The sequence below is a fragment of the Oncorhynchus nerka genome, linkage group LG7 (genome assembly GCF_034236695.1).
Source record: "Oncorhynchus nerka isolate Pitt River linkage group LG7, Oner_Uvic_2.0, whole genome shotgun sequence".
NCBI classification, from domain to species: Eukaryota; Metazoa; Chordata; class Actinopteri; order Salmoniformes; family Salmonidae; genus Oncorhynchus; species Oncorhynchus nerka.
Window position 1 is genome coordinate 57412966 of NC_088402.1, and position 23767 is coordinate 57436732.

Genomic DNA, 23767 nt, shown 5'->3' on the forward strand with positions numbered 1-23767 from the left:
GAATCTTTTTATGTTCATACAAATGTTTACACGTTAAGTTTGCTCAAAATAAACGCAGTTGACACCGAAAGGACGTTTCTTTTTTGTTGTTGCTGATTTGACATTATTGGAGGTTTGTCCATAAATCTGCTCATACCAACTCTTGTCCGGTCCAGATGTGGCCTCGGATATGGCCTTGGATGTGGCATTGGGTGTGGTCTTGGATTTGGCTCCGGATGTGGCCTTGTTCTTGCGCTGGCTTTTGCTTAGGTTGGAGTATCCTGTAAAACAGGTTTGGTTGGTATCAGAGAGAGCAAAGGCGTCTTGATCCCCGACAGATTTGTGTTGTTGACTGGTGAATGATAAAGGGAAAAGGAGAGGGTAGAAGGCTAGGGAGTGCTACATGGAGATGCAGTTCAATTTGAAAAGTAGAATTGAATGAAGGTCTTTGGTTTGTCAATAGGGAAACAAGGAGGACGAATGATCAAATTCTCTTCAAATAGTTATGTAAGTAAACCTACCTGGTTTTGGGCAGATAGTCCGTATCTGGTCGTTGTACTAGAGATTGTAATAAACATTGTCTAGACACAAATAGCCGTTCCCAGTACCTTGTCATATTTATACAGTCCACTAGGTGGCTCTCCAGGGCTGAGAACGTCTGCATGGATATCTTGAATGGGTATAGACACCATTTGCTCCTTACATAGACAACCAAACATATAACCATGAAAGACAACTGTCGGTGTTAAGACATTGCTTGTGTGTCTTTTTTTTGTCAGGCCATAAAAAATAATATATTTCCAGGGGTTGTGAAGGATCATATCTAACCTAGATGATGTGAAATGTTTGGCCATTGTCAAAGCTGGGAACCTGGACTGAATTGCATCTCTCTCTCTCTCTCTCTCTCTCTCTCTCTCTCTCTCTCTCTCTCTCTCTCTCTGCTCTCTCTCTCTCTCTCTCTCTCTCTCTCTCTCTCTCTCTCTCTCTCTCTCTCTCTCTCAGGATCGCTGCGCAGCGCAGCTGGCTCGCGTGGAGCGTACCGACTTCCTGTACCCCATGTTCATCGGGGAGGTGGCTCATGTCAGTGCCGAGATCACCTACGCCTCCAAACACTCCGTGGAGGTGCAGGTCCACGTGATGTCAGAGAACATCCTCACAGGTAACCATAGTGACAGTCCATTACGCGTACCTCTTCCAATAAAACATAAAGTGTACCCTCCTTCACACTCTGTTTGAGGTGCAGGCCCACGTGATGTCAGAGAACATCCTCACAGGTAACCATAGCGACAGTCCATTACGCGTACCTCTTCCAATAAAACGTAGAGTGTACCCTCCTTCATGTCGATGAATGTCATTGAATATTCAAATGTAACACTTGCTGTCTGAGAGTGTGTCTGGCCACAACACTTTTGGACGACCAATTAGCCAAATATTGTACATTGGAATTGGCTCTGGGTGGGTTAACGAATGACCTCATTGTGTTTGGCGGTGGTCGGTCACTAGGGGGCAGCGCGGCGTAAGTCAAAGAACAAAATGGAAAGAAAATACTTCCTATTGTGTTCTCTTGGACCCAAAATGAGGGCTTGTGACATTAATGTTGCTTCCGTTGACATTTTACTTCTATGATGTCATATACGTACCAGAATAATGTTACCCCGCTGACATCGTCTGCACAGTACAATCAAATGCTTCAGAATGGAAAGACTTGGTGTTTACATGTGGTGACATTCTGGTGTAGTTATTTAACTTGATATGTTGGTGCTCCAATGGTGTGAGTGCAGTTATTGTCTTCATATCTCATGGCTACTCCTCAATGAGCTGCACACATCAGTCCCCTGCCTGGTCCCCAATTCATGATTTGGCATTATGTGTGGACTAGCTACTATGTTTTGGAACATTAGCTGTATATCCACATCAGCTGAATATCCACATTCATGTGCGTGTTGTTGTATGTATGTAATCTTGGGCTGAGTGGACATGCACTGTAGACAAATATAGACTGCTGTTAGAGGTTGGATATTGGAAGGTACACACACGGCTAAAACGCACACACACACTTATGATTCAGGTACACACACACACACACACACACAGACTCCCCGTGGATGAAGGGAGCGAACAGCACAGTGGCACGGCCTGACATGCTCTTCTGACCCTGAAATGTCAGCTGACATGACAATGCTGCGAATGACTGGCCAAGCAGTACTCTGATCATATCTGTGACCTCAACGGAAAGCAGCAGGAGACAATCCAATGTGCGTCTTGGCCAAAAAGGCTGTGGCCATTAATTGTCTTTGAAGTAAACACACAGAATAGTCATGTATGTTATGACTGTTGGTGTGTTTTGTTTGGATCCTAGCATCGCCACAATGAATACACTGGACATTCCCACTAGCATGCTAAGCTGAAATAATGTACATTTGTGTGTTTTAGTTCAAAGTAGACTCAGCGAAATGAGGCAGATGCAAAAAGTAAACAGCATATTGGGGTCAATTTCCGCAACAACTAAGAGCGTTGAAGCACGAGGCTCAACCTCTCCGCTGTTTTGGTACCCTGGGTACCACGCTGTGTACAGCCTGAAGTGAACCTGTGCACATGCTCAAGATGCTGTGTGACTGTGTGAGAGTGAAGTCCTGCATCACTCCCATCTCAATATCTGCGGTGCTGCTCATGGCAACATCATTTCACTGAGTCTACCTTTAAGATCAATAATGGATCAGAGGAAAGAGAGCGAGAGAGAGAGAGAGAGAGAGAGAAAGGGGGGATGAGAGAGAGCGAGTGAAAGGGGGGTGAGAGAGAGAGAGAAAGGGGAGTGAGAGAGAGAGAGAGAGAGAGAAAGGGGGATGAGAGAGAGAGAGCGAGAGGGAGAGAGAGAGAGAGAGAGAGAGAGAGAAAGGGGGATGAGAGAGAGCAAGAGAGAGGGGGATGAGAAGAGGAAACAAAAGTGTGATCCCCCAGGCGGCCGTTGCCACAGCAACAATGTTTCTCCGTGTGGCAGGAGCAGGTTGGGAGACGCGGGGGCAGAGCGATGAGGATGACAGGTGGAGAGAGAGGAGCTAGCTGATGCTGCTGGTGCTGCTGCTCCACACTGGCACAGCCAAAGACACCCTTCAGTCAGGAGGGGAGGGACTATAACTAGCCATGGGGAAGTCTATTAGGTCTGTCCTATGAAATACAATGGGCTGCAGTAGGCATTTTAACAAGATTGCGCTTGTTCATTTCCATTCATTCTTTATCCTACTGACTTTGTCCACTAAATAGTATAGAAGTATAACATTCTGTACATAAACAAATGCTAGCAATGTTTAGGATAGCAGGGTTTCTCCCTTTTGGCATGGGACATATTCTCCCTGTGTGTGTGTGTGTGTGTGTGTGTGTGTGTGTGTGTGTGTGTGTGTGTGTGTGTGTGTGTGTGTGTGCGTGCGTGCGTGCGTGCATGCATGCATGTGTGTGTATGTATATAGGTGTGTATGTTTGTGTGTATGTGTGTGTGTGTGTGTGTGTGTGTGTGCATGTATGTGGGTTTGTGTATGCATGTGTGTTAATTTGTGTGTTTGTGTTTGTGTATGTGTGCCACTGTGTGTGTGCTGTGCCAGTGTTTGGCCCTTTAAAGGCTCCTGCAGGCCCTAGGGGAAGAGAAGCTAACGGGAGCAGACATTATTTGCTTCTGTCCTTTCCACTCAGTGTCAGGCGTCACAAACAGCGGCCCAGTCGGCTACAGACGCCGTGTGTGTGTGTGTGTGTGTGTGTGTGTGTGTGTGTGTGTGTGTGTGTGTGTGTGTGTGTGTGTGTGTGAGAGAGAGAGAGAGAGAGAGAGAGAGAGAGAGATGTGCGTGTGAGTGTGTACCAGGGCTTCTGTGGACACACAGAAGCCCTTGCCTCTTTATCGTTCGACATCTATGGCTGTTTTCACCAAGTGACATTTGAGATTTCGCCCTCTTGTGCCTCTTTTTTGACCATAGCCTCCCAAGCCTACTCGTCTACCTTGTACAGACCAGTTATAATTCCACAGTCCTATTCACTGATAGAAGTGTTGTGGTAAGGGTTTGATGGTTTTGTATATTCATAGAAAACTAGCCTCTATACTCTTCTTCCCTGGGTGACGGATGGACGGCTGGGTACTGGGTTGTGTGTGTTAATGTAAATGTGTGTGTGAGTGTTTTTGCTGGTGTGTGTATGTGGTGTGCGAGGGTGTGTGTGTGTATGTCTGCATGTATGTTAATGTAAATGTGTGTGTGTTGGTACATATATGTACTGTATGTGTGAGGGGTGTGGGTGTGTCTGTGTGTGTTTGTGTGGTCACATGACCGGGCTCCCAGGTTCCTCACAAGCAGTCAGTGTGCATCTCGTCAGCGTGGCCTCACTCACACTCCCCCAGGGGAACTCTGGGTACTGTGTGCACAAGCCGTGATGATTTTCCCCGCAGGGTGGACCATCCACACACACACACACACACACACACACACATTTTAAATACTTTACTTGAATCCACAAATCACATTACATCAAGAAAGATTTACACACGTCAAAGGTATTGAATACAAGGAAACTTAAGGATACAAAAAAAACACTTTCTCCACACAGCTAGGCTGCCCATAGTGGCTGAAACAGAGAAGTACCTTGCCAGTTGCTTTGCTTTTGTCTTAGACAGGCCGGCAATCTGAAGGCCACGTACCGTAAGCCTATGTACGTGGCCAAGACTGCCAAATATCAGTGCCACCAACTTGCAAGTATATCCAAGGCTGTCCAAGTGTGATAGAGGGGCTGGTATTTAAGAAGTTTTTCAGCAAAGGCCTGCTCCATGTAACAATCAAATGAGCAACCCACTTCCAAAATGAGCACCTCCCTTTGGCCTTCACCCACAACAACAATATCTGGCGTATTTGGAACACAGGAAAACACATTATCATCAACATCAAACACACGCACAATTGAGCATAATTGTCTCGCATGTAAACAGTCACATCTCAGACATCCACAGGGAGCAGAGATTTACACTGAAGTTTTCACATCAGATGTAGCCTATCCACTACCAACTCTATAGGACGTTTGGCTAAATTCTCAGACAATAAGACTAAACACAATTCCTCGAGTGAGAAATGCATTGTTGTGTGAATCATTGAGCATCAATCAAATAAGCAAATGTTTACTCCGTTCAAAAAGCCGTTACTTTAGTTTAAAGTACACTGTATGATGACTAGATTTAATCCCGCCCTAAAGTATATTTATAGTCTATCTTCCCCATCTGTTCTGTTCAGCAGGCCGGCAGTTCTGCATTGGTCTTAGCTTGGCTCACTTCTATGGAAAGTCTGTGGTTTTGAACATCGGATCAAGTGTTAAACGATCCCTGCTGTCCTGTCTTTGTACTTGGAACACATTGTTCTGAAGAGCCAGTAAAATATGGATTATTTGGGGATGGAAGGGACAGAAAGAAAGATCTTGGGGCCATCTCTTCTGGGGTTCGGATTCTGAGTGTTTAAAGTCACTAGGAATGGAATTCTTCCCTTGGAGAATTCCCAAGAATGGGATGAAGGATTGACTAGGGAAGGGGATGTGAATGTACTTTGTGCTTCAGACTAGTCAAGGATAGTCTCCTCACCTAAGTGAACCCCGCATACAAATGTTGTTTGAATTAGGCCAGTCTGGGAGCAAATTTCTCTTCTTAGATTTAGCTCAATTTGAGCATCTCTTCCCCTTCAGTCCTCCAAAGCAAAAACAAAGAAGAGTTTGTTTATTCCAAGGATTTGAATGACTTTGGTAGCAAGCAGGACTAAGGTAACACCGAAATCAGCTTTTAGGGAGCGGTAATGTGTTGACCACTAATGGTTGCATTTTGAGATCAACTGTGCGGGCGAATTTAGCGTGTATTGGTGGTTTAACGAGAGATCAGCTGGCGATATTCTGGTGGCCATCGATGGTTGCAATAAGCCCGTCAAGACTACAACGCCATATCAAACATTCACTTATGCGATATTAGCCATTTCAAATTTAGAGCCAGTGATCTGATAGCATTGCACTCCTCTCCCCATCGGTTCGAAAGGTCATGAATTGGAGTGGGAATCGCCTTCATTCGGATTCTTTCCCTCATCCGTTCCCCTCCCACCCTCTCCCCTACATTTCAGTGAAGAGGTCCAGTAGAGCTATTTATAGCCTAGTGTCAGTCTTGGTGAGCTGAGGATATGTAAATAAACCTCTGCTTCCTCATATGTGAGGGACTTCCTGGGTGGTAGAGAGCAGTGAGCTAACGAGGCCGGGTGAAGCGCTACCCGATTCTGCGCATGGTTGGCATGGCAACGCCATCTGTCTTCACAGCTATAACTTGGGCGTGAATGCAAATCCCAAATGCAGTCTTTCTTGTCACAATTCCTCTTCCATTCAGAAGCCGCGCTACGTTTTTACAGCCTACCGACCAAGGCTACATACAGCATGTAATGATGTGTGTGATGTTTGTTCCATTGTCACCTACTAAGTCTGCGTTTAGACAGGCAGCCCAATTCTGATATTTTTCCAATAATTGGTATTTTGACCAATCACATCGGATCTTTTCACATCAGATCTTTTTCAGAGCTGATCTGATTGGTCAAAATACCTATTAGTGAAAAGAATATCATAATTAGGCTGCCTGTCTAAACCAAATAAGTATATATACACTAGATGACTGATAGGGGAAGCTGTGTTAAAGCCACCCTGCCTCCGTCTTGGCATCCCCACCAGTGTAAAACATATTTTAAAAGCTATAGATATATATTTGTTAATGTCCTCATTCGTTTTTGCCACATGTATTATATTACAGGCACCTTAAATGCATACTTTAAATTATATTGTGTGAACTAAACATAAGAATAACATGTTTAATTTATCCTTAAGGCGTAAGGAACACAGTGGTGACAGAGGATATGATTGTTACACTGAACAAAAATATAAATGCAACATGCAACAATTTTAAAGATTTCACTGAGTTACAGTTCATATAAGGAAATCAGTCAATTTAAATTAATTCCTAAGGCCCTAATCTATGGATTTCACATGACTGGGAATACAGATATGCATCTGTTGGTCACAGATACCTTTAAAAAAAGGGTAGGGGTGTGGATCAGAAAACCAGCCAGTATCTGGTGTGACTATTATTTGCCTCGTGCAGTGCGACACATTTCCTTCGCATAAAGTTGATCAGGCATGTTGTTGCTTGTGGCCTGTGGAATGTTGTCCCACTCCTCTTCAATGCCTGTGCAAAGTTGTTGGATAGTGTGGAAGTCGTACACATGGATCCAGAGCATCCCAAACATGCTCAATGGGTGACGTGTCTGGTGAGTATGCAGGCCATGGAAGAACTGGGACATTTTCAGCTTCCAGGAATTGTGTACAGGTCCTTGCGACATGGGGCTGTGCATTATCATGCTGAAACCTGAGCAGTGGTGGAAAAAGTACCCAATTGGCATACAGTAAAATTAAAGATACCTTAATAAGAAATGACTCAAGTAAAAGTGAAAGTTGCCCAGTACAATCCTACTTGAGTAATATTATTTGGTTTTAAATCTACTAAAGTAGAAGTAAAAGTATAAATCATTTCTAATTCATTATATTAATCAAACCATACGGCACAATGTTCTTGTTTTAATTTACGGATAGCCAGGGGCACGCCAACACTCAGACATCATTTATAAATTAAGCAAGTGTTTAGTTAGTCTGCCAGATCGGAGGCAGTAAGGATGACCAGGGATGTTATGTTGATAAGTGTGTGAATTAGACCATTTTCCTGTCCTGCTAAGCATTCAAAATGTAACGAGTACTTTTGGGTGTCAAGGAAAATGTATAGAGTAAAAAGTACATCATTTTCTTTAGGAATGTAGTGAAGTAAAAGTAAAAGTTGTCAAATATATAAATAGTAAAGTAAAGTAAAGTACAGATACCCCCCAAAAAACTACTAAGTAGTACTTTCAAGTATTTTTACTTTAGTACTTTACAGTACTTTGCTTTGCTTTATCTTGGCCAGGTCGCAATTGTAAATGAGAACTTGTTCTCAACTTGCCTACCTGGTTAAATAAAGGTGAAATAAAATAAAATAAAATACACCACTGAACATGAGGTGATGGTGGGGGATGAATGGCACGACAATGGGCCTCAGGATCTGGTCATGGTATCTCTATGCATTCAAAATGCCATCGATAAAATGCAATTGTGTTCATTGTCTAACTTATGCCTGCCCATACCATAACCTCACCGCCACCATGGGGCACACGACGCCACACATGCTGTCTGTCATCTGCCCGGGACAGTTGAAACCTGGATTTATCCGTGAAGAGCACACTTCTACAGAGTGCCAGTGGCCATCGAAGGTGAGCATTTGCCCACTGAAGTCTGTTACGATGCCAAACTGTAGTCAGGTCAAGACCCCGATGAGGACGACAAGCACGCAGATGAGCTTCCCTGAGACGGTTTCTTACAGTTTGTGCAGAAATTCTTTGTTTGCGCAAACCCACAGTTTCATCAGCTGTCCGGGTCGCTGGTTGGTATCAGACGATCCTGCAGGTGACGAAACCGGATGTGGAGGTCCTGGGCTGGTGTGGTTACACGTGGTCTATGGTTGTGAGGCCAATTGGACGTACTGCCAAATTCTCTAAAATAACTTTCGTGGTGGCTTATGGTAGAGAAATTAACATTAATTTCTCTGGCAACAGCTCTGGTAGAAATTTCTGCAGTCAGCATGCCAATTGCACACTCCCTCAAAACTTGAGACATCTGTGGCACTGTGTTGTGTGACAAAACTGCACATTTTAGAGATGCCTTTTATTGTCCCCAGCACAAGGTGATCATGCTCTTTAATTAGCTTTTTGATATGCCACACCTGTCAGGTGGATGGATTATCTTGGCAAATGAGAAATGCTCACTAACAGGGATGTAAACAAATATGTGCACAACATTTGAGAGAGAAATACGCTTTATGTGCGTATGGAAAATTTCAGGGATCTTTTATTTCAGCTCGTGAAACATGGGACCTTTACATGTTGCAGTTTATATTTTTGTTCAGTATATAAGATGATGGGAATTAGTAGAACATCATTTGTTTCAGTGTGATGTAGTGCACAATATGCAGCACAGTTCATATCTATGCTGTCTATATCTGGACGGATCACATATGACATCACTATGCAATTGGGAGGTCGTCATGACAACAGTCTGGGTGATAATAATGAAGCCTCCCTGTATGTCAATGTACCCTTGCTTCTGCTAAGACGTCCTGTTTTTTATTGCACGGGTGTTCACGTGCCCCTGATAACGCAGTAAGGATAATGATCAACTTCATGGGTAAAGCGCTTTTCAAACGTTACGCTCAAAGTGCTACATATAAAGGTAATCAATAATGATGTTAATAACCCAAAAGACATTCTGCTCTTCTGTTGCACTCTGCATATGTGTTCCCTGATCGGATTGAATACCGACCTGAGTTAATTAGGTTGCATGGCCAGGAACGATGTGATATGAAGAGTGGGTTTTCTTGATCTTTGCATACCTCACCTACACTTTCCTCTGTGCATCCGTTGTGTACAACAAAAAGTCACCCCCCCCCCCCCCCCCCACACACACACACACACAAAAACACGCTCGCAGTTAGTCAGCGAAGAACTGAAAATACCTCGTCAAGAAGGAGCTGATATCGCCATGACAACGCCACTGCCTGACGACGGGAAGCGGTGCAATTTGATACCTGAATATTTTTGTGTCGAGACACTTGAGAGCTCTAGCGACTCCTCGTGGCGGGCCGGGCACATGCAGGCTGACTTCAGTGGTCAGTTGAACTGTGTTTTCTTCGACATATTGGTGCAGCTGGCCAGTGTTTAGAAGCACGGCTTGGCGGGTCATGCTTCGGAGGACGCATGACTCGACCTTCGCCTCTCCTGAGCCCGTTGGGGAGTTGCACGGATGAGACAAAATTGTAATCATGAAATTGGGGAGAAAAGGGGGGTAAAAATTACACCACCAAAAAAGGTTGCTGTAGTGCTAGCCTTTACTAGCAGTCTAACACTGAATTCATAGATGTCATATCATTTGAAGGAGTCTCTCATTATTTCCATCATATCCCTATATGTTGGAGGCGGCATGTCCTTGCTATTTTTAAAAGTGGACTCAGCAATATGACATCCTCACACACAGCGGGGCGACTTCCTGCTTACAGATATCAACATTGACAAACAAATCACTAACGCTTCCTTCCACAAGGAGGGCGCTAATTGAAAAGAGCCAATAGGCTTTCTTGGCAGATTTGAGTCTTATTGTTGATATTGTGTTTGATCATGTCAAATTGCTGATTGCACCTTTCAGTCGCTGCAGATGTTTGAAGAACTGGGAGGGCATGAAATGCTATGTCATAGTAAACTCATGTTCACTTTCACAGGGGCTACGAAGATGACCAACCGGGCTGCGCTCTGGTATGTCCCCTTCTCTCTGGAAGACGTGGACAATGTCACAGAGGTGCCTCCCATCAAGGTGGGTCAATGCACAGAGAAGGATGAAGTTGACCCTAGACACGGATCTATGGTTAGTTCAGCATTTCCCTCACATGATGGTTACCGTGCATGTGTCCCTTCTAGTATGCCAGCCCGGGGCAGGAGGAGGAGGGGAAGAAGCGCTACGAAGCTCAGAAGATGGAGAGACTAGAGACGAAGGAGAGGAACGGAGAGCTGCTCATGCCTGTGTCTGCCCCGGGTAAACACCACTTACCCCTATTGCTGTCCTCTGACCTCTAGGACTTATGGGATTTATCTCCTCCATACGATCTAAGCCCTAAGGGTTGGATAGAGGGCACGTTTGCCATAATGGCAAAGATAGAATTAGATAGAGGGCACACACCCTATGTCTAAATCGGAGCAGTAGTGTAGATATCACCCATTAGCAGAAAGTATGTTTAGCCTTGGGGTTAAAAGCTTTGGGTTAGTAAAAAGGGACTCATGCAAAGGTTGCTGGTTTGAATCACCAAGCCCACTGGGTGAAAATCTGTGCATGTGTCCTTGAGCAAGGCACTTCGCCCTAATTGCGCCTGTAAGTTGCTCTGGATAAGAGCATCTGCTCAATGACAAAAATGTCAAATTGCTGTGTTTGAGAAGCGTGTTTGAATTCCCCTAGTTGTAAACTAAATGAATGTAAAAGTGTGATGGCTCAGTTGGTTTGGCCATGGTGCTTCTGCCTTTCTCGTCACAAAGTAGTTACCAGTTGTATTTGATGTAGGTGCCGGAAAGTATACATTTTTATCACATAAATCACTCTTACCCTAGTAAATAAGTAAAGATCAGTTGAAGTGCCAGCTTAAACCGAAGTAGTACAAAGTATGGTATCATTTCGATAGTGTGTGTATTACTGGTGAACAGCTGATCTGACAGTAAAATAGTGGGTAAAATAGCATGTTGTTTTTCTTTCTCCATCTAATTTTGATTTTCCTGGTTCGTTTGACCTGCTGCACAGACAGAACAACAAAAGGTATGGATTTTTAAAAGACTAAAGACTGCATGCATGTCAGCACAGAGATATTGGGATGGATGGATGGAATTGTTCCATCCTTGAACGCTTCGCAAAGTATTCCTGGTTATTCCCTGATTTATTTTAGTAATACCGAGGCCATTTAACTGTCTCAATACTTATATTTCAACCCTGTTTTTTTCTGTCTGTGTGTGTGCGCGCGTGTGTGTGTGCGCGTGTGTGTGTGCGTTGCAGAGCCCTATACGGTCGGCTTTAGCCAGTCCAGTCTGATCCATCTGGTGGGGCCTTCAGACTGCACGCTGCATGGCTTCGTACACGGAGGTGAGTAAATCCGCTCGATCACTTCTCGTGTGTGTGTGTGTGTGTGTGTCATTCAACAGAGTTTGAAATGGTTTGTTCATTCCGGATAGAGAGTAAGGAAGGGAGAGACAGAGAGGCAGCAGCATCCAGCCAGGAGGTCTTATGTAATCACGACAGTGCTAGCATCCTCAGCAGCGTTCTCTGCATAGCGTCCTTAATGAGCCACTCCATGTGAGCGAGGAGGGAAGCATGAAAAGGGCACAAACTGCATTCTAAATGGCCACCGCCGCTTGTTCCTCATTTGCCTCTTAATTGGACACATTCCTCAGTGGGTCCAAATTAAAAAGTCAGACATTTCGCATCAGCCTCTTAAATGTGTCTTCCCCCTCTCTCTGCCCCCCACGTCTCTGTACTCTCTCCCTCTCTGCTGTTATCTATCCTTTCCTTTCTTCCCTTGTCTCTCTTTCTCTCTCCTCCTTTTTGTTTATTTCTTCGTTCCCTCTGTAGCGATCAATGCAAATGAATACGGAAATGTAATATTGTCGCACAACAACAACATTGACCTGACACATTATCACTGTGTCACGTTAACGATCAGTCAGACCTTTTCAAATCTGCTGCTGCTTAAAGAGATTGAAACTTCAAAGGACTGCAATTGAATGCCCAGTATCGGTAAAATCTGATATTCAACACCATCTGTAGAAGGTAAACACAGAACTTTTCCCGTGCGCTGATCTGTATTTCTCTCCGATGTCCATTCGTGTGGTAATGAGCACATCACAGATGAGGAGCAACAAGGTTCCCAGGCCGCCAGTTATCGATCGCTCATCATACACAGCTAAAGTCCTCGTGGGCCCTTTTACCCCTCTCGCTCTCTCCCTCCCTCCCTCTTTTCAGATAATGAAGGTTTTCTCTTTCATCGTATCTCTGGCAGGATTTCCATGCTAGACAGGCCCAGGGATGGTCCTATGGAGTGTTGTTGGGAATACCAATAAGCTTGTCTGCAGGGTTGAATAGTACAGTGGTTGAAGCCGCTGCCTGATGCAGGGTTTTAAAGTTAGTACTGTGCTGGGAAAGCCTTGGAATGCAGTGTGTGTGTGTGTGTGTGTGTGTGTGTGTGTGTGTGTGTGTGTGTGTGTGTGTGTGTGTGTGTGTGTGTGTGTGTGTGTGTGTGTTTTTGTCTGAAGAATCTTGTTGCTTTCTGAACAAAATAAACCATTAAAACACAGTATTTAAATTAACTATCTAAAAAAATATATATATATATTTTGATTGCGCAGCATCTTTAATGACTGATTTCTAATGACTCAGGAGATGAGTCCAGGGCAGATGAATCACCATTGATTTCAGTGAAAGTGAATAGATGGATGGGAGCACAAGGCTCTCAGGCAGTGAGAGGGGGGCCTAAGGGGTCCATCCATGACAGAGTGGAGTCTGGACTTCAGAAGTCCTTCAAACTAGGCCAGCCCAGGGAGCCGTGACTGTGTCTCCCCCTCACAGCCAAACTGGATGTCACAGCCACAGTTTACATGGTCAAGGACAAGTGCCTCATCAAAAGGTTTTTCTGGGTAGGCGGACACTGCCCCTAGACCTAGATGCTGATCTTAGATCAGCTAATGGATTAAGTTAGGAATTGGGTAGGGGAAGCTGATCCTGTGCTTAAGAACAACTTCCATCTGCAGTCCATAGCCTGGACTCTCCACACTAGAGTGCTGCTGAATTCCCTTTCTCTGTTTCGCCAAAGTGTGTATCCATTCACTCCCAACCTCAGAGGTTTAAAAGAGATGGACTGGTGTAAATCAGGTGAACATTTCCTCTCTAGCCCATGTTCAGACCAATCCAATGTTCCTTGAGGGCTAACTGGTGTGAGGAAAGAAAGAGGATATCGCTCCCTGGCAACCATCATTCATTCTCTCTCTCTCTCTCTCTCTCTCTCTCTCTCTCTCTCTCTCTCTCTCTCTCTCTCACTCACTCACTCACTCACTCACTCACTCACTCACTCACTCACTCATTCTCTCTCTCTCTCACTAGCTCTCTCCTTGTGTTGTTAGGAAGCTTTCCACGTGTTTCCATGGAAACAGCTGTTGACTGCGACAGGCTTTGAGATCATGACAGTGATTAAACAATAGACAGATGAATGGAAAAAACATGGGTGATTCAAAGGTTTTGTCGTTTAATTTCAGAATTGTTTGGCATGTTGGAGCATTCATCGATCAGATGTAGGCCTGCCGTCTAACGGGGCCATGGTGTGTGTGTGTGTGTGTGTGTGTGTGTGTGTGTGTGTGTGTGTGTGTGTGTGTGTATATATATTTGTGTGGGTGTGTGTGCTTATCAATCAATTCAATTCAATTCTGCTTCAATTCAAGCTGATACAGAAACTAACAAAACACATTGACCTGCCGCATCACCAACATGACGGGTGCACACACACACACACACACACACACACACACACACACACACACACACACACACACACACACACACACACACTGTCATTTACTGTAAGTGTTAATCAACTTAACACTGCAAACTTGGCTTGCTTGAGTGCTAGAGTCAGTCTGTCTGTTATAAAAGTGTCTCTTAAATTTTCAGAACGTAAATAAACCAATAGTATATATGTATATGTTTGTTGGTCAAATCACTGTTAACACATCTATCCAGCCTTGTTTGTCCCTCCTTTTTGCTCTCCATATCCCACTGAAACTTTGAAGCCATTTCTAGTATCGTGACACTGTTTCCTGCCAGCCCTTGATCAGCCGAAGCAATTTTTATGGTAACCATGACAGCGCCCACTTGCTATTTGTAGAATACAGCACCCACTTGTTATCTGTGCCCAGTGGGAAGTTGTTTATGCAGGAAACAGCTGCAAACTCTAAAACAGCAGACAAATATACATAAAATATGTGGCTTTTCAGGACCTCGGGAGCTACTTGCGAAAACATTAACGGGACCTGTTTCTATGGTAACACCTCATTAGGAGGCAGGTTGAGCCATTTGATTATAGCACTCGCTGCAGAGAGAACGAGAAACACAGAGAGAGAGAAAGAGTGAGAGGGAGATTTTATTTACCCCCGTCCGTAGGGGAGTGCTGTTTTTGTTTTACAACTAAGCATCCTGGGGAGGCCATGAATGTGGGCACGGCTGATGGGAGACGAGCGAGCACCTTGGCGCTGCCCAGATCTCCCTTTGTTATCCTAAAGCCTGGGTTTCAACTCAGAGTATGCTATTCTGTTCTTCTGAAATAGACTACATTTTCTTCATATCATGTTTCTTTAGACCTGTCTAAGATAAATAATGGATTCATTGTGAAGGTGCAGGCTATATGAATTTATTAGACTTTTTTTAAATGTATATGTTCCAAAGGTCTACATCAGTGGCTTGTAGGCTATGTGTAGAAGCCAGGAGATGTTAAATGTGTTTATGTTAATTAACGGTGTCAATTGCCGTGAGGCCGGCAGTTATTTGCTTGACAATCACCAGCTGACGAAATTTTGTGACCGCCACAGCCCTAGTCGGGGGTCAATCCAAAGAGAGGCCAGTCGTATCTCAACACGCTCCGTCCCCCTTCTCGTCTGTTGCCATATTTTGAAATATACAGTCGAGACACTGACCTCTTACACATTCCCTCCCTTGAGCAAGGCAGTTAACCCCCAACAACAACTGCTTCCCGGGCGCCGATGATGTGGACATCGAATTAAGGCAGCCCCTGCACCTCTCTGATTCAAAGGGGTTGGGTTAAATGCGGAAGACACATTTCGGTTGTATGCATTCACTTGTGCAACTGACTAGGTATCCCCCTTTCCTTTCCCTTTTCATTGTAGATGGGTTTTCTCTCCATTTGAAAGATATTTCCTGTCGGTTGGTTTGGAGAGGAGGTATAAACTCATGATGTGTCTCCAGGCGCAGGGCTTTTTCAAGCTAAACGATGGGAGGTGCTAGTGTTAGCCATTAGCATTAGTGATAACATAATATAGTGTTAGCACATTAGATATATTTCGGCGTAGGAAGAAATACCAGGGAATAACAAACACCATGACATAAAACTGTCATATACAGCGTATAATCCCATTTGCAGCATCTCTCGACTCCAACAGATTTGACTTCGCCATTTTGAATTCCTTGATAACACTGTCATTTCCAGGACTGTAACGTTCTAATAAATGTTGAATAAAGGCAGAGAGAGACTTCATTGCCTAAAGCCAAAGGCACCAATGCATGTAGGAAAATAAACAGTGCGTATTTTGAGAGAAAAACACTAAGTTTGTTCTGGTTTACATCCAGTTCTGTTTACATTCAGTTCTGATTAATAGCTCGCAAGAAGGTCTCTAGGAAGTGGTAGCAGTGAGCAGCAGCAGCAGGGCGGCTGCATGCACAGACACGACTTCCGACAGCTCCTGAATATGTGCTAGTGGCATTTCCCTAGACTCAGGGGAAATTCAATCCGAGGTGAGATCCCATCAATTTTCACGTGGGGCTGAGAGGGGAAAAAAAACAATGCAGTGTCTCATGATGCTTCATCACACACACGGTCATTGACAATGAGCCTACACCGATGGATAATAACTTCCCCTGTCCACACACTGAGAGCACGCTGGATGCTGTCACCTTTTTAGATGCACAACCACATCAAATGGGAGAAACAAGGAAAATAAGGAAGCTGGGCAGGGACTTTTTTTTTCCAGGGGGCAGCTTCCTGCTGTCTTCCATTGTGAAGATGAGGGAGGTGAGAAGGTAAAGGATGCGATTGCCTCCCCTGTAAATGGCCTCCCACATACTGTCTGTTTTTACGGCATGTATTGAGGCCCCTTCTTAGTCAGGTCTCCCTTGATAAAGATGTCCTTCCTCAATGGGACTTCCTGGTTTCAAGAAAGGTTAAATATAATTGAAAAAATGGGTTACTTTCACACCTGTATGCCATCAAACCTATTCCAGAGCCATAGCACTGGTCTAGTATACAGTTTGGAGGTAGCTGTGTTGCCTATAGGCTCAACCCTTGCAACATTCATCTTTTTTTACCATTCCAAAACGACCATTAAGCCCCATTCATGACTATCTACAGTATGTCTGTGCAACGTGCAACCTCATGCAGGCAAGTTAAAGCACACTGCAGCTACGTCGGCAGGCTGTTAGAAGTGTCAACCTCATAAAATGAGTTCTCTCAGCTTTAACATACCCACGCCTCAAAGTTGTAGCATAGATCATAGTGAGCCAAAACGTATCTTTGTGTTTTTGCTGAACTTATAGCTCTCTTTGATCTCCAGCACCTGCTCAAATCCACTGGATGTGTGCATGTTTCTATCTTATGGCTACTATCCTAGAACCCTGTGCTTACGTTTCCTCAGCAAGAGAAGCATTGAGAGTGATGGGCATTCATGTCTGGTACTCTATTACATAAGCAATCTCAAATGTGGCTTTGCATCTTTCCCAGCACTTAAGATGCTACCAGCATAATGACTACATTTGGCCTCGTCTAAATGTCTGGTACTTCGCAGAGAAAATGAGCTGTGCCGTCTCACTTCTCATGTCGAGCCAGGCTACGTAATACATTCTGATTGCAAGATACAATCTTTGAAGTTCTGATCGTTGTAATTAGGTCTTCATCAGAACTGTGTGTGTGTGTCTGTGTGTTCATGGGTATGCGTGTCTAGGTCTGTGCATCAGTAGGTGTGAATAGGCAATTTATTGTCATAGAGCTCTCTGGCAGAGGGGGAACGTATCAAGAGTTCTGCAGCGTTTACTATCTTCCTGTCAGCGCTGACACCTCTGGTCGGCATCAATCTCTGGCTGTGGCCATGAACGGCATGATTGGACAGTCTGCCAGCCCTCATACATCACATCCTGTCTCCACACAGGAAATCCATCCCCCTTCCCCTTATCTCGGTGCACTCTCAGCCGACAGCAATCTGGCATCATCATCAGCGATGGATGTACAGTACAACCCCTCCTAACTCTCTATTTTGCTGTGCATCTCTCTCTTTCTCTATCGCTCTCTCTCTTTCTCACTTTCTCTCTCGCTCTCTCTGTCTATGCAACAGAGATGCGCACCACTGATTTTGAGGCTCCAAATCGATATCAGAGATCATGCATTTGATTAGAATGGACTGAAACAAATGCAGTTGTTCCATTTTCTTACTAGGCCCAATGCCAGTCTTCCATTTTGACATTCCTAGTGCCTCCTCCGCATGAGCTAATTGTCAATACATTTTAAAAGGGGGGGAAAGTGATTAAATAGTCTGAAAAATAGACTGCAAAGTAGGTCATGTTCTTATGGCCCTGAAACTGATCAATGCCGTATATGAAAGACAGAATACTTTTATTGATATACTGTGGGGGAAATTTAATTAGAGGAAAGATTTGATTTAATGACAACATAGGAGTCACATGTTATCTGGTCTCCCCAGGTGTGACAATGAAACTGATGGACGAGGTGGCCGGAATCGTGGCAGCCCGACACTGCAAGACCAACATAGTCACCGCCTCTGTGGATGCCATCAACTTCCATCGCAAGATCATGAAAGGTAAGGAAATAGTAAACGGACTGTTGTCCGTACGGGTGTCCCTCAGATCGTAGTCCTTGGTCCCCTCCGATTTACTACAAGCAATGTAGAACAAAATGTGTCAATACTAAATAATATACAGTACATACTGCATAATTACAGGTAATTCACTTGATTGGAGATTTATTTACAGCTTTATATTAAATATATTTGATTTATTCACACATGTTTACTAGCATGACTGCTGTGGTGCAACGGTACAGTACGTCCCAGCTACTTTCATGGCGCTCCTTCTAGTGTAGGCTGACCTGCTAACTGATGATTAACAGCTTCAGAACACACCATTACCTGAGAATGTGTCAAATTCAACTGCCTTCATTTTTCAACCTTTGACAAGCAGCATGTTGCATGTGGATTAGCTAACCTGTGTCACATTTGAGCTTATCAATACCAGCCACTTTTGTTGTGCACCGTATCTGGAAAAAACCATGGTATTTTACCTTATTTCCCATTGACATTATTCCTGGCTAGGCTAATATTGCTTATTGCTGAGAGGATATAAATCATTGATGGCAATCCATTACTTCCTGTTTCTTTGTTTCCTTCCTGTTTCCTGATTCTCTGCTAGAGCCATAATACACTCAGATTAGCAAGTGCAATAGGAGCCTTCACACAGAATGTTGATGTACTGTTGATCTTGGGTGAAGGCCATTATCAATTAAACCCGGCAGAGGGACACATCCATTTCTGAAAAATGGACATTCTATCTGCATAATTTGAGTGATTCAATGACACCGTTGACCCATATGCCATGTCACAGTCTTGGCTCAATTACCCATCTGAAACTCCAGACCTGCCTTAGTCTATTTGTGTGATGTGAACTTGACAGAGCTTTTACAATTTGTGATTCTTTAATAAACCGTGTTTAACTTGAAACCTATAAAACCATCGCCGGTGTTATCATTCCAGGGTTTATTTGGTTGTTTAGTTGTACAGGCTCATGCTTTTAGAGATGGGTTTTGTTCTCAACAAAAGTTTCTTCATCATGTATCTCATGGAAGCCATGTTACTTGATGAGGTGCATTTGATGAGGGGCGGCAGGTAGCCTAGTGGTTAGAGCGTTGGGCCAGTAACCGGAAGGTTGCTTGGATCCAATCTCCGAGCTGACGAGGTAAAAATCTGTCATTCTGCCCATGAACAAGGAAGTTCACCCACTGTTCCCCAGTAGGCTGTCATTGTAAATAAGAATTTGTTCTTAACTGACTTGCCTAGTAAAATAAATACCATTTTGATTTCATGGATGGAAGGAGCTGACAGTTGGTTATGTGGTAAGTACTAGCCCTTAGAAGCCAAGCAATTGTCTGAATTTCTTGCCAAGATTTGGAAAACCGTAGCCGTTAGAGGCTGAGCAATGAGCACTAAAGTTGTTGTGTTATGACATGATCCAGATACACAGTGCTGTATTTATTCCAGTAATGCCAGTGTTATGGTTGTCATCCAGCACGGTGTTCCCATCCCACGATGTAGGGATCAGTAGGAGACCACCATAGAGGTATGTGGTCTGTTAGCATTAAGAGAGTGTAGTCGAAATGGTGCCTCTCTGCATCTCATCCATCAAGAGTGGACAGACCCACTTAGACCTCTCAGATAGACACCTCAGACAAAAACGCAATCAATACTGTCACTGACTCTTGCGTAAACCAATGCGTTCGGGCCGTGTGATCGCTGTTGAATACACGCACCGGTGAATACACACACAGGATGCAACCGTTTGTCTTTTGAGAGAACATTGACAATGCGGGAGAGTCAAACAGGATGCTAGTGCATCCGGAATATGTCGTGGTTCAGCACAGAATGCTGGTCATCTCTTCAACCTGTCAACCCACACAAGGTAGGGGGGTGTTTCCGCTTATCGGCGATGGAAAAAGACTGTATAACTGGCATGCTTTGAAAGCGGCAGCTTTCAGCTGATTGGTCATAGAGGAATACCTATGTGAGAATGCTGTTCATCGACTACAGCTCGGCATTCAACACCATAGTACCCTCCAAGCTCGTCATCTAGCTCGAGACCCTGGGTCTCGACCCCGCCCTGTGCAACTGGGTACTGGACTTCCTGACGGGCCGCCCCCAGGTGGTGAGGGTAGGCAACAACATCTCCTCCCCGCTGATCCTCAACACGGGGGCCCCACAAGGGTGCGTTCTGAGCCCTCTCCTGTACTCCCTGTTCACCCACGACTGCGTGGCCATGCACGCCTCCAACTCAATCATCAAGTTTGCGGACGACACAACAGTGGTAGGCTTGATTACCAACAACGACGAGACGGCCTACAGGGAGGAGGTGAGGGCCCTCGGAGTGTGGTGTCAGGAAAATAACCTCACACTCAACGTCAACAAAACTAAGGAGATGATTGTGGACTTCAGGAAACAGCAGAGGGAACACCCCCTATCCACATCGATGGATCAGTAGTGGAGAGGGTAGCAAGTTTTAAGTTCCTCGGCATACACATCACAGACAAACTGAATTGGTCCACTCACACTGACAGCGTCGTGAAGAAGGCGCAGCAGCGCCTCTTCAACCTCAGGAGGCTGAAGAAATTCGGCTTGTCACCAAAAGCACTCACAAACTTCTACAGATGCACAATCGAGAGCATCCTGGCGGGCTGTATCACCGCCTGGTACGGCAACTGCTCCGCCCTCAACCGTAAGGCTCTCCAGAGGGTAGTGAGGTCTGCACAACGCATCACCGGGGGCAAACTACCTGCCCTCCAGGACACCTACACCACCCGATGTTACAGGAAGGCCATAAAGATCATCAAGGACATCAACCACCCGAACCACTGCCTGTTCACCCCGCTATCATCCAGAAGGCGAGGTCAGTACAGGTGCATCAAAGCTGGGACCGAGAGACTGAAAAACAGCTTCTATCTCAAGGCCATCAGACTGTTAAACAGCCACCACTAACATTGAGTGGCTGCTGCCAACACACTGTCATTGACACTGACCCAACTCCAGCCACTTTAATAATGGGAATTGATGGGAAATGATGTAAATATATCACTAGCCACTTTAAACAATGCTACCTTATATAATGTTACTTACCCTACATTATTCATCTCATATGCATATGTATATACTGTACTCTAGATCATCGACTGCATTCTTATGTCACTAGCCACTTTAACTATGCCACTTTGTTTACTTTGTCTACATACTCATCTCATATGTATATACTGTACTCGATACCATCTACTGTATGCTGCTCTGTACCATCACTCATTCATATATCCTTATGTACATATTCCTTATCCCCTTACACTGTGTATAAGACAGTAGTTTTGGAATTGTTAGTTAGATTACTTGTTGGTTATCACTGCATTGTCGGAACTAGAAGCACAAGCATTTCGCTACACTCGCATTAACATCTGCTAACCATGTGTATGTGACAAATAAAATTTGATTTGATTTGATTTCTATGAGTTGTGGGTGGTCCCACCGATGTCTAACACATGTTCCCTTGGCCTACTCTCTGCACCCACACAATTAATGATGTGTTTATACAGGACTTTGACTTATGGTGTACAATGTCTTTGGTCCGTAAAACAGCACTTGAACTCTGTTGCAAAAACACCATAATACTCAAATGTTTGTAGCAGGAATGATCTTGTATTTTTTACTATGTATGTGTCAAGGCTGTGAATATATATGTGTTACTTGCGATTTATGCGCTACCATGCTCATTTTGAAATGCAATGAGCAGTATATAGGGCGTATGACATCTGAAGATTTTAGGTGAATATTCCCTTGACACGTTGGGGCATGCAGGCTTACCTTCCTAGCAGGAGATGGGAGATGGGTGAGAGTAAGTGACTTGTTCTCTACGTAGTCAGTTTCCTGGTCTGATGTATCCCATCTGGCAGTCCGTTTTGCGGCTGTAGAGGAGTTTGAGGCAGCGGTTCAATTTGTTTCTCTGCACCTCATCCATCACCCTGAATGTGTCGGGGAGAGAGAGCGAGAGAGAGGGAGAGCGAGAGAGGAAGGGAAGACAGATCAAATTCAATAAGGTAAATGGTGGATTTAAAGATCACTCTCACTACCATGTATCACATGGTTTGACTGAGCCCTTAATGTGCCCACCCAGTTGCCTTTTCACCTCATTTAACACCTGATATATGTAACAAAGGGCTAATCTCAATAGGTAGTCCAGGTAAATCATGACATCACAAGTTGGGTGAGGGGCCTTTTTTGTTTTTTTCTCTATTGCTCCTCTATTGTTCCTCAAGTAAGAGGGGGGGTGGGGTGGGGGCGATGACATCAGGGATTCCCATCAGACCAACTCCCTGAATGCCTTACTCCTGGTTTGCCGTTGTGTTTAAAAAACACTATTTTGCTTAAAAAAATGTTTTACCCTTTAGTTTGTGTACTTTACTGTATTCATACTTGGGATATTGCTTTTCGACAGTAAAAGTTTGAAAATCGCTGGAGGAAGTCTTTAAACAAGTAGCAGTGCACTCTTCCACACAGCGCCGAGACTCCAACCTACTTTTCTCTGTAAATGGAAACTAATGGTTTAATCCCCTAAGAGTCTAAATCCTGTCTAAACCGGGGCTGGGGGTACTACTAAGCTAAACTCAGCAAAAAAAGAAACGTCCCTTTTTCAGGGCCCTGTCTTTCAAAGATAATTAGTAAAAATCCAAATAACTTCACAGATCTTCATTGTAAAGGGTTTTAACACTGTTTCCCATGCTTGTTCAATGAACCATTAACAATTAATGAACCAGTGGAATAGTCGTTAAGACACTAACAGCTTACAGGCGGTAGGCAATTAAGATCATAGTTATGAAAACTTAGGACACTAAAGAGGCCTTTCTGCTGACTCTGAAAAACACCAAAAGAAAGATGCCCAGGGTCCCTGCTCATCTGCGTAAATGTGCCTTAGGCATGCTTCAAGGAGGCATGAGGACTGCAGATGTGACCAGGGCAATAAATTGCAATGTCCGCACTGTGAGATGCCTAAGACAGCGCTACAGGGAGACAGGATGGACAGCTGATTGTCCTCGCAGTGGCAGACCACGTGTAACAACACCTGCACAGGATCGGTACATTCGAACATCACACCTGCAGGACAGGTACAGGTTGGCATCAATAACTGCCCGAGTTACACCAGGAACGCACAATCCCTCCATCAGTGCTCAGACTGTCCGCAATAGGCTGAGAGAGGCTGGACTGAGGGCTTGTAGGCCTGTTGTAAGGCAGGTCCTCACCAGACATCACCGGCAACAACGTCGCCTATGGGCACAAATCCACCATTCCCTGGACCAGACAGGACTGGCAAAAAGTGCTCTTCATTGACGAATTGCGGTTTTGTCTCACCAGGGGTGATGGTTGGATTCGCGTTTATCGTTAAAGGAATGAGCGTTACACCGAGACCTGTACTCTGGAGCAGGATCGATTTGGAGGTGGAGGGTCCGTCATTGTCTGGGGGCGGTGTGTCACAGCATCATCATCGGACTGAGCTT

General features: G+C 44.5%; 1 protein-coding gene across 5 annotated transcripts in view; it reads left to right on the forward strand.

Annotated features, from left to right (window-relative positions):
• acot7 (acyl-CoA thioesterase 7) overlaps positions 1 to 23767 on the forward strand; it is a 70111-nt gene that overhangs the window by 18469 nt on the left and 27875 nt on the right. For 4 of the 5 annotated variants that reach the window (XM_029664244.2, XM_029664245.2, XM_029664250.2 and 1 more), the window contains 6 exons: positions 982 to 1138; positions 10373 to 10464; positions 10569 to 10683; positions 11437 to 11451; positions 11686 to 11772; positions 18156 to 18272. In XM_029664244.2, the coding sequence (XP_029520104.1) occupies positions 982 to 1138; positions 10373 to 10464; positions 10569 to 10683; positions 11437 to 11451; positions 11686 to 11772; positions 18156 to 18272 (583 nt within the window). The remainder of the gene's footprint in view (positions 1 to 981; positions 1139 to 10372; positions 10465 to 10568; positions 10684 to 11436; positions 11452 to 11685; positions 11773 to 18155; positions 18273 to 23767) is intronic. The other variant, XM_029664248.2, reaches the window with a different exon arrangement.